We start from the raw sequence: 12,221 nt of genomic DNA on the forward strand, positions 1-12,221 counted from the left end.
ATTATTTTTTTTCTCCCCTGTTTCACTCATTCAGGTCAGTGTACTGCCTGTAGTATTTGAAAAAGTTATTTCAGTCCAAGTTTTTGAGGTATCGCTGGGTTGAAAAGTTTCCATCTGCAGAGCTGGCTTAGATTATTTTCATAATATCTATCTGACCCGTGTAAAATTTTCAAACTTCTTTACTGAGCTTCATTTTATTGCCACTAACTCTCTGTAACATCAGATCTTGGGCTTGCCAAACTTTTACAACCCCTCATCAAAAAAATACGAGCTTCAAAACCTCTGAGGCCAGTGTGCCGCCCATACTTCATTTGTAACAGGAATTCCAAAAAATGTTATGCTACTCAGAGCACGGACCAAATTCAAAATGTCAGCGCATGATCAGTATTTCATCTCCACCTGGGACTGTTTCTGAATTTTAACACCAGCCTCTCTGGGAAATATTGAAATTGAGCTACTCTCCCTATGGAGTCACATGACTGTGATCATTTACGCCGGCCAATTAGGAATGGGAAAACAAGCAGCTGTCTATTTAACAGCCAGGCCTGCCCTGAGGACACAGAAACTATGGATTTGCTGCTGTGATACCTGCTTTCAGATGCAGACCAAACACATTGATTTCTGCCCGCTTTATCCAATTGATTCTGTTCACTTCATCCCACAGTAATTCAAAGCTGATTATACAGTGTCATCACCATGGACAGTTCTTCTGTATGTTGTTATTAATATTTGAATTCTTGTGTTGTGTATATTGTACAATGTGGCATTTTGTAAGCCCAAAATGGTTTTAGAAAATCCAATAGTGCTGACTGTTGCAGTATATGTTGTGTCTTAGTTTGGAATTCAATTTAGCTCCACAATGGGGAAACTGAAGGAAATTGCCTGTGTATGTTATTGACTCAGAGCACGAGATTAGCTTGGGGGGAAGTCTTTTGTGGTGCAGTGACGGGGCTGGCAATACAATAGTGAGAAGACATGAAGACACAGGAGGAAACATTATGGTTTTTCTATTTTTTGTCCTTCTCAGGGCACAAAGACTTATTAATAGATAGACGGACTGGAATTTGTAACAGTAAAATGTCAGATTTGTACACTTGGTGTTGTAATTTTACCTTCCCTTTGTCATCAGTTGACTCTGTTAATTTTTTTTATATACTGTTCATACTGTATATGTGACATTCGTCTGAAATGGAGGGCAAAGAGTTATGATTCGAACACATGGTATCAACTTCTGTGTTTACTTGTGTTGATTTATGTATTTCAGAGATTCTACACTTTCTAAATGGAAAACTAGGAGTAAAGCCACAGTCAGTAAAGATCACAGGCACAGAGGAGGTGCGGTTTGTGTGATTTGGTGGCCATAAACTTTCAAATGCGTAAATGAGCTCCTTCGCAAAATTGCAAATTGACACCATGTGGAAGACAAAGCATTTTAAAACACATAAGAGGCAATTTTCTGTTCCTCTTGGACATGTTTATAGGTTAACAAGTCAATGTCTCACGCAAGTCCAACTTTTTCAGTAGCACATTTAAACACTGTTTTCCAAAGGGTAGCCTAAAGTAAAAGTGATCTTTCATCTCATTTTGTAACATATAAGCATCAACCCCCTAGAGCCTCCTAGAGTTCTCTTTTTCCAGTTTAAGTTCAAATAAATGCCAGATTAGTGTCGCGCCTTAGACCTGATTTCCTCCCTGTTTACCAGCTCACATTGGCCCTGACTATCTGAGATCAAGCAATAAGTTAATGAGGCAGCAATATCAGCTATCAGATGTTGCATCAGTCCGGTCTGTCATAGAAAGACCTCGCTGATCCCTGAAGGAACACCACCCACCCCCCCCTCCGGCCCTTTCACTGACAACCGCCACACACACTCACATGGCTGTCGATGGGGGCCCTCGATTTCTGTGTGAGCAGACTACATGTGCCTTCAATTAGGGCCTGGAACTGGAGCCCAAATGGAAGAGCAAAAAAAAAAAAAAAAAAGGGCCGGGGCTGAGAGCCGTGTGAGAACACTGGCCTGTTGTGATAGCATCTAATGAGATCACTCAGAGCTGCATCCTTGAACGCTGCCATTCATTAATGTAATGATTCTTTGTGTGTGCGCGCGCGTGTTCCAATTCATCCAACTGAGCTTTCATGCTGTGTTGTGGTTTCTGCCTTGTGGTGAGCAGATAGAAGCAACAATAAGCCTGCATTAGAGGTCTATATGAAGCTAATGACGGTAAGAACTGAGCAAAGTAATCAATTGATCCCCTTCTCCTGGTCTCCATCTGCCTTTCCCTTGTGCTGTTAGTGCCTGTGGCTCTCATACTTTGTTTGTTTGATTGATTGCACAGGGCTTCTCGAAAATAGCCACTAATCTCAACGCCTGCAGGAAGACGAGCACCCCGGAGTCCTCCTGCACTCCGGCAGCATCTTCATATTTAATCAGAAGAGCCTTGTAGCTGTGAGGAGAACTGGGATGAAGCACAGCTGTTTCAAATGCTGCAGATATAAGATGGTCGGGGCACTAAAGATGTCTTCTCCTTTCTGCACCAGTGGCATTCTCAAAGGCGCTTCCTGCACTTAAGCCTCCATGCAATAAACATCAGTGAGCGGAGGCCCGGGCGTTGACTTGCCATGGTACAGGCTCATCCTTCAGGGCTGCTGTGCCTCGTAAAGCCCCGCCATGCAGAAAGGTTTGGGAAGAAGGATGGCAAAATGTCGGACAGACGGTCTGCCGCTCGTTCCTTAAGCTCTGGCTTGCGCAAGATTTTTCCGTCCCACTCTCCCATCGGGCGAGGGTCTTGCTGGACCTCTCCATGTGTCATCATCCTCCGAGGCCTAAATCAGAACTCCTAAACGGCCCAGTGGTGGGACAGGCCGGATCGGTCTTGCACCCTACATGGCCATAAGCCCAGGAAGGATGAAGGATGGCCTCCCCCCTGCATTGATCTCCCTCTCCATGTGAATGAGAAGCACTCTAAACAGGAGAGGAGGAACAAATCAAACAAATTTATTACCACATGGCTGAAAAGGTCAGAGCGTGACAAAAGCCCTCCTGTTGTGAGGATGAGTGCCGTGGAGTGGCCCCCTCCGAACAGAGCCTGGGTGACCGTCGCAGCATTAGACACGGGTCAGGCTGAGGGGAAACACGGAGGTACGACTAGCTTGAGAACAAAGACCTTGTTCTTCATTCGTGTTGAGCTGTGACGTTCATTTAATAAAAACCTGTGTGGTTAAATGTTCCACTTAAGTGTTAAAGTGGATAAAAAGCCTAACGAGACACTGACAAAATAGATTTTTCAATTGGGTGACCATAATGTGACCATTTTAACAAATTGCCAATTCTTAAACAGTTAATAAGAATATTTAAGATTGGAAGAAATGTACTTCTTCGTAATTGTAATATAGCGTTTACAAGTGATTATTTTTTAACTTAATTAACCTAACTTGATTGTATTTTTAGCTTTTATTCTAAGAATTATGAATCAGGGATTTTGCAGCTTGTTCTGCTTCCTTTATTATTTATTTTTAATCATTTACCTGCATTATTAAAACTTTTGTTGGCCTATGTCAGTCTGTGGGTCATGGTTCCCCTCTTAGTTCAGACTGATATATCTCAAAATCTTTTGGAGGAATTGCTTCGAAAGCATACAGGTGCTTACTCCAACATCAACATGTGCACGGTAGGGCTTCCATTTATATTTCACGCTTCTCTTGTGAAAACCATCTGATGGAAAGTTCTTACCTCTGACTGCCCACCACAATTTCCCAATGAGGCAGCCTGTTAAAGATGGAAGTAGTGACAGATACAAAGATATAAGAAAAGTGTGTGTGTGTGTGTGTGTGTGTGTGTGTGTGTGTGTGTGTGTGTGTGTGTGTGTGTGTGTGTGTGTGTGTGTGTGTGTGTGTGAACAAAGTGTGTGTGTGTGTGTGTGTGTGTGTGTCCTAAAGGAGTGACCCAGCAGCCATGCTGACAGATTTACTGGATCCAATAATCAGTGCATATCACCCTGCTGTGCTGTGCACATGCAGCTCCTGTAATTGGCTCTTACACCTGGAGTCGCCATTAAACATCAGACAACTTTACACTTTGACATTTAGGTGATTGACTCCCAACACTCCTGACTTGGACAGCGATCAACAGGCTTTTCTCAACATTTGCTTTAGCATGGGGAGTTGCAATAACATTCTTAACCATTGTTGAAATATAGTTTTGGATTCTTTATCCTTCAAAATGTTATTTAAGTGTGTTTTAAATTGTTTTGATGTCTAGTTGGTCGGGAAGTAATAGACACAGACTTCCAGACAGCTCCATCAAGGCCTTTTCTGGACATTAGAGGTTTGAGCAGGACTCATACGTGCCCCTGGCAACTTAACAACATGGGATTTAATGCCTGGCTGCCAGGATTCCTGCTCTGCCAGCCCGGGTTGGCTGGATAGAAGTGTGGCTCACTGGTTGGTTGGTTTGCTGGCTGACTGGTTAGCTCTCCTGGATCAGCATTCAGGTCATGCCCTACTGTGCCCATCCCGTACTGCACAAAGGGCTGATCAGGGATGCTAGACAGCAGGCACGGGCATTCACCGAGCTAATACACATTGCGGTGCTGGACGGGCAGGCCCCGCTCCAGACTCAGAGTCTCAGTGTCCCAGTGTTTGCTTGTCTACTGTGGCTTGAAATGGAGTGAGAGTGCATGACTGTGCCAGTGGAGCAATGAAAATCTCCCCCTGAGGGGAAGACTTATTCCACTTAGGGAATGCAGCTGGATGAATTGGACACAGTGTTGCATGTTGCACTCTGAACACTTTGAGTACTTAGTGAGATTCCTTTTTGTGCATTTTACATGCAAGCAGGTTTGCAATGTGATAATGAATGTTACACAAACAGACACTCAACACTTTTACAAAAAAAGGTTTTATTGTTAGGAAGTGTTTTTATCTTGATTGAATGCATAAGTTGCAACCTGAAGAAAGGTACTCCCATACAAAACTAGGTATTTTTAACATATTGTACATATACTAACATATTTTCAATATGTAAAAGTCACAAGAATGCATTTAAACATTTGATTTCAGAGACCCGGGTTGTTTTCAAAATCCTCCCTATTTTGGATATCTCAGTGTTGACACTTATGCCTCAAACCATTACACCACATCAAACTGTATAAAGATACAAATTTAGAAGAATCAGGTAGAGTTAAAGTGGCTACTGTGCTGTTGTGGAAGAATATTGAAGGGAAGAATTGCTCAATTAGGAGTACAGAGTGAATGCAGTGTAGATTCACAATTAAATAATGACCTTTATCCTGATTGTCCATCGCAACAATGTCATCCATCTTTACTCCCTTGCCTTTCATCAATTACAATGATGGAGTGAAGGCATCACACAGCCAGGGATAACAGTATAACAGCCTCCGCTTCATTTGCTCCAAGGAATGGTGAACAGGATTGCTTACATTTTTTTCTAGCACAGTTAGTTTGACAGGAAAAAATATATAAATGTTATATTTATCACTAAGACATTTGCAGAACAGGTTATTTTATGGTAATAGATTAAGATTTAATAGCATGAGATATTTCCTCTGCCTAAATACCAAAATAAAATTGTCGTACAAAAAAAATCTATCTTTCATAAAAAATATCCTCTTCAATGGTTCCCTGAGGCTGTTTTCTTTTATTAAGAGCTTTTATTATAGGTTTACTAATCACACATGTCCAAAGGAAGAAAGCAGCCATTCATTCTTGACAATAGGGATTTTACGGCGGCCTCAGTGGTGGTGTGCTCTCTACAGTGAGCGACCCCACAACCACTTTCTCTGTTTGTCCTCTACAGCCTCCCTCATCATTCATTGCCCTCTTGTTCAAGCTAGAAAATATCAAAACATTCAGTGACACTGTGATAATGGAGTTATTAATCACATTTTAGCCAGAAAATGCAGAAACAGAGTTTTGAATATTAGCCAAAAATAATTTGGACCTTTTCTCCATGCTAAATGGGACCCAGGTTATATTTTTTCTCCCTGGCTGAGCTGGTCTTAAAATGTTAACACTTGATTACAATTTATCTTGTTTGGCATGCATTGCCTTTGGCTGTTGGGACTCATCCATATCCCCGAGTTTTAGCAGGCTATTGGTAACAATGGTTTAATTTTCTCTCATTTGGCAAGTTATTAACTCGTGTTTGTGCATTTTCATCTCCATCACCCTCATTAATAATTTATGTATTCAAATGAGCTTATTGAGAGTTGGGTTGTTTTTTCCAATGACATTGAATACATTAATCACAGCAGCCTTATTTATCTTTCATTTCCCGAAAAGACAATATTTGGTTAAAAAGGCTGTTACAATTTTTTTCTAAAAGATGTTATTTAAAATATATTTCCTTAGTTGTTCAACTTATTAGTGAAGAAAACCAATAGAATATTTGCTCTTAGACATAGGAGTATACTTTTTTTTTCCTTTATTAGGTACCATATAAGTGCGGTGGAGATATGCCATTAATGGTCAGCTAGCATGCCCATGGGGAGAAACATTAGACAAAAGAGCTTTCCGGAAACACTGAGCGGACTACCCGGTGTCTCTGTGGGCAGCCTAAATATACCACTGTGCCTCTTTCAGATATTGAAGCTGGGTGATGACATACAGTTGGCAGACCTTCGATCACTTTCTCCCAAACTCCCACCAGAGTTGATTTTCTTTTCATATGCTGTCACAAATGGAAATCTTTATATGCCGTGTGTTTTAAAGGGCTGACTTTCTCCTCAGTGTTTTAATATCCAAACAAGTTAGTCTTGTACCAATATTGAATGTCCTGCAGTTCACTCTGATATTTTCAGCCACACTAAGTGTCTCTTACTTCCTAATAGACCGTATGCTTTCCCCTTGTGTGATTTGCATATAGACGCCCCAGCATATGCATTCTTTGGTGAGAATAAATTGCCTATTCTTTCGAGAATTTCCAAAATCTTTTATTCTGTTCATATGGCTCCATTTCACTCACAGCTTCATCTCAAATTCATGGAGTACTTGTATAGGGGAAAATCCTCAAGACCTGTCCTTGGTTTTCAATCTCTGTTCTAATATCCAGTCTCATCTCCTGTGTGTGCACCCACTGCATAGACGCCAATCAATCTCCAATTTTAGATAGCCTCTTTCCCTGGGATCCTGTAGTCATTGCATTTCTCTCCACCCTGCTGGTGCATCCACATTATAGGTGAAACTGTTCCAGGGGTAAAGAGGTTAGCTCTCACATGATTATTTTTCATCCGAGGAGATAAGGGGGTAGCAGGAGCATTTGTCATGGAAATGCTTTTCAACTCAGCAAAAAGGGTTCAAGGTACGCCCACTTAGGAAATTGTTCTAGTCTGGCTTTATGATTACATTGTCGACAGCTCTGCGTGAGCAATTGTCCCTCATTAGAAGCTAATTTATGCAAATTGCTGAATTTCCTAGCACAGTAATAAAAGCAAGGATTTTCTTTTTAAGGCAAGGCATGACAATACAATTTTATACCAAAAATATAATAATTTGATCCCGAACAAAGAAAAATGTACACATGGGGCAGCCTTTTGAAGAAAAAAACTTGGAGAAATGGGCTATTTATAGTGTGCTTGCTTTCTGAAGTGGTGTGTAAAAATGATCTGTTTTGTGACGCTGTGAGAAGAGTTGGTCAGGCCTTCGATTTGAGCAACAGACCTTGTGTTGCCTTTGTTTTCTCTGTACACATTACTGGGGTCTCTGGGTTCACCACAGTTATTCCACTAAGTAGTATTTACTTACAAAGCATTATGCTCCTTGCATATTCCATACGGTATCTACATCAGTAAACAAGCCTTAACTTATGTTATTTTAAACAAGGGCACATTTTTAGTTTCTGATTCAACCCCATGTTTCAGTCCACATTGTGACAGATTGAGATCCGGACAAGTTCCGGAGGAATAGAGGCCGGCAGCAAAAGGTAGATGATCGAGACGCAAACGTTTTTTCAGGGGCTCGGCTCTCTTGTTGGCCGCCACACGATCCCCTCGTTCCTCTGGGAGTCGGCGTACAGGCGCGCGGTGGGGTTGAGGAATGTGCTCTCGGATGGAAAAGGTTTGCAGTCCAGAGAGAGGTCCTCCTCGCCTTCAGCTCTACTGAGAAATGGGCCCGGGCCGGCCGCAGAAACTCAATCCACCTCTCCAGCTGGCATCTCTGAGCTGTGTCTGATGATCGAGCCCTGCAGTTGATTAATGATTTGCCATAGATTGAGAAGACTGCCAACGACTAGTTGGACTATGATGCAGATGTGTTAATTCAGCTGTGGGTGTTTCCCATTTAACCGCTCTGAGCAGTTGTTGCAGAGCGATTACGAGGTTCCACACCCCAACTCTTTTTCTGCATCCCTTGATTCTCTCTGCTTATCACCCCCAGTGCGTTAGGTGCTCGCCTGCCTCTGACGTAAAAGCAGGAGACCATCTGAGAGGTGAATTTCGTGCCCTGCGACTTAGTGAGCCAAGGCTGTAAACACAGTGGGCTTCTGAGTGAGTGGCACTGGCTTTCGTCTTTGCTTCGCTGCCAGAAAACTCTGGTGTGGTTTTGAGGCAATATATAATGTATCTGCCCTCGGTGGCTCCACCGCGCTGTGCAGTGGAAAAAGAGCGCACTTGTCTCCAAAAACGGCTTTGAGATATAATTCAACCATAATGCCTCTTATGTGAGCATCTCGCAGCGAAATGAAGATCTCACTTGACAAATGGGCCAGAGAAAATAAACCGGCATATCTGAGTCATGAAGTGGAGAGTTGGGGCTACCGACTCTTAAGCCGGCTGGTGGAGAGCTGGAGCCTCCGTCAGTCTGACTAGAGGAGCTAGAGAAACCCAATCATCTGTGCGCTGACATCCAAGGCATTTCTATTATATCCCAGCTGATTATTTCTATGCCTCTTCCAACATCCCGAGGCCAGGTAGTATTTATTTCCCTTAGATCCATCATAAGATGGGCTATTTCTGCTCACCTTTACTGGTAGTGAGAGGTTTCAGTTGCCAAAGTAAAGAGTTACGCCAAAGAGCTACGGAACAGCTGAGGGAACAGTGAATTACTCTTGAGTCAACTGCTTTTTATGTTTGTTTTTTTCTTCATTTTCCTCTTGTTAACGTTATTTCATGGATAAAAAAATTCTTGGCTCCCTCCCACCTTTTCTCCACCCGTCTCTCTTTTAACTGATTGAATGTTTTAATTGTGACTAGCGTGAGGACACATTACAACCTGGTGCACTTAGCTTGTTATCAAGTATGTCCCATCTATCACACCTCTAATTACACCTTTGCTCTGCTTTTGCCAACCACCTTGTCTCTGCAGAGGCTCATTCTGTTGCCCTCAAATCATCAGCGCCACCGTCCCCCTTTTTTAAAGGCCTGTCGCTCCGTCAGACGCCTAATAATGGGGCAGAAGAGATAGGAAAAACATTTAACATTTAAGGACTCCTGAAGGGAGAAACAGGCCTTCTCTTTTTCCCATCCCTTGACCCCTGCTGGCATTCCCCCTCAGCCACTGACACACACAGCTTGTGGCTGATGTAGCAGCATTAGGTTAGGTCACGCAGGTTCATCCCTGACAGAGGGGAGGTCAAAATGGCCCCTAACTTAGTGGCCATGCCTGCCAAGAAATCCTGGCGGTATGTACATTTGTAAATGTTTTTAACCACGGACATAGCCCTCCGCTTTGCACCACTGCTCCTTCGTCCCCAGGCAAACTCTGAGCTGCCATGTTGATTGTCACCACATGTCACCTTCTCTCCAAGCTGCAATTTGCCGACATGGCGTTCCCCTATTGCGTGCCCGTTTTTGTTGGTGGCTAAGGGTGTGGTGCTCTTGCTTAATCCCCACAGCTTCCACAGCTGTAAGAGCTGTGGCTGCTGCGGCTAAGCTGCCCAGAGCTTGAAGCTTGCCCTCTGATTTTCTGTTAGTGAATGCCACATGACCAAACTCTGTGAGCAAATGTAAAGTTTCATTCCACAGCAACTTGTATTTTCTGCTTAGTCTGCACTGGTAAAGAATAGCTATACATCCTCCACAGGGAATCAGCACTGCGTTGCCAGTAGAAATACTGTATACCATAAACACTGTGCTCAAACGTAGCATTTTATTGAATGTGGCAGGGCGTTGGTTAGGCAGTGAAACAGTGTGACAATAATTGAATTGACAGAAATACTGAAAAGTATCCAAAAGGCTTTTTTTAACCGTATTTCTTTTTTTGTTCTCTTTCCAGTCGTGCAATCAAGACCAATCAGGATCTGCTTCCAGAGACCCCCTGGACAAATATCTTCTACGATGACTTTTGGGGCACCTTACTCACTCACAGTGGCAGCCACAAGTCCTACAGGCCCCTCTGCACCCTGTCATTCCGCCTCAACCATGCTGTGGGTGGGCTGGAGCCCTGGGGTTACCACCTGGTTAACGTGGCCCTCCACGGGGCTGTGACAGGCCTGTTTACCTCGCTAGCTCGCCTGCTGCTCGGAGGAGGCCTGTGGAGCCTGCTCGCTGGCCTGCTCTTCGCCTCTCACCCCATCCACACCGAGGCGGTGGCGGGCGTGGTGGGCCGGGCCGATGAAGGTGCCGCCCTGTTCTTCCTGCTGTCTCTGCTGTGCTACATGCGTCACTGCCAGCTGCGCGGCCACGCCGGGCCCTGGCGACTCGTGGCCTGGTTCCTGGGCAGCCTGGGCTGCGCTGCATGCAGCATGCTGTGGAAGGAGCTCGGAGTGACCGTGCTGGCCGTATCGGCGCTGTACGACGTCTGTGTTTTCCACAAGCTCAAGTTGCGACAGGTCATCATGCTCCTCTACAAGGTAAACAGTTTGTCTTTTCCCCTTGGTACTGCTTTTTTTTTCACATCTATCATTTCCTGCAGCCGCTCCAATGACTTAAAAAAATATGACAAACAGCATTGGAGAGTTTGTGTGCCTGTGTGAGCACTATATGTGTTTTTTGTTTGCTTTTCATCACAATATGATTTTGGAAAAAATATTTGGAGTGTATGCACAGCTGTGACATTCAGGTACGATTATTGTGTTTCCCATTATAAGCAAAGGAAACTCATGCTGAGAAAGGAAAGTGAACGGAACAGAAAGAACAAACACTACTGCTGTTTTATAGCCATACACACATTAATGCATATAGGTAATCTGAGAGGATCTCGTTGATCATTATCATAATGAAAAATCATTATAGTAGTTGGTAGGAGGGAGTTTATTGCTAGAATTGAATCTTAATCTGTTCAGCCTCAAGACTAAACGCAAATCCACATGTATAGGTGTGTTTTTTTCCCAATATTTGCTCTATAGTCACATTGCACCATACAAAAGAAATCGAAAACATTTTCCAAAGAAAAAGCTGTGATGAGTGATGGGCCATTTTAAATTTTTCTTTTTGCTTTTGAAGCACTCAACTATTAAGTAGCCTTTTTCCCCCAACAGCTCCTGTCACATTTATTTACTGTTTGCTGTCCAGTCAATGTGACATCCACAACTCTCTACCCATCATAACAAATTCAACAAGACGTGTGAACAAACTCCAGAGCAGCCAATGAGAGGGTAGCTTTCCCGCACGCCCCAGCAGAGAACAACACTTGTAGATATGTTGTGCGGCAAGGGGGGTGAGGGGTCAGCAAGAAGAATAGAAGCTAAAACCAAGAGAGACACACACACACAGATAGAAACAAAAAGAGAAAATTGTTTAATTGAAGAGCAAATCTAGTCCGTCCCTTTCATAGCTCAGCTTAGTGTGGAACTGAAGAGTGAGGGCCTCTGCTGCCGTCTTCTCCACGCTGTCCTCTCTTGATTTAAGCCTTATCTGACTGCCTGTGTCCTCTGGAGTATGGCCCATCCATTGCTACAGGCAGACATGCCTTCTAATGTCTTGTCTTGCATGGCTAGACTAAAGAGGAAACAGTTCCAAGAGGGCCGAGGGAGATGATGCCTCATAGCTGACAGTTTTTCAACTTTTTGATAGAAAAGACTTGCAGATAGTTACACTTGTGGCGGGGAGCGAGCCTTACGTATTTCTTTCATGGCTTGCCATTGTGGTTAACTGAATTGGCAAGGGTTGGCAATATTTGTTTTTCAGTCAAATGGGTGAGGCAACAAGAAACTACATAAAAGCAAGTTTCAAAAGTCTACAAACTGTTTGTTGAAGGAAAGAACAGTTGGATGTGGAATGTTACGGGCAGGTTGTTCTACAGTTTTGGTTAATAATAATAAGTAAAG

The 12,221-nt window shown here is 43.3% G+C and overlaps 1 protein-coding gene across 1 annotated transcript in view; it reads left to right on the forward strand.

Annotated features, from left to right (window-relative positions):
- tmtc2b (transmembrane O-mannosyltransferase targeting cadherins 2b) overlaps positions 1 to 12,221 on the forward strand; it is an 89,605-nt gene that overhangs the window by 29,458 nt on the left and 47,926 nt on the right. Inside the window, exon 2 of the mRNA XM_054619901.1 lies at positions 10,229 to 10,805. Within this exon, the coding sequence (XP_054475876.1) occupies positions 10,229 to 10,805 (577 nt within the window). The remainder of the gene's footprint in view (positions 1 to 10,228; positions 10,806 to 12,221) is intronic.

Source organism: Anoplopoma fimbria, chromosome 19, assembly GCF_027596085.1.
Source record: "Anoplopoma fimbria isolate UVic2021 breed Golden Eagle Sablefish chromosome 19, Afim_UVic_2022, whole genome shotgun sequence".
NCBI lineage: Eukaryota > Metazoa > Chordata > Actinopteri > Perciformes > Anoplopomatidae > Anoplopoma > Anoplopoma fimbria.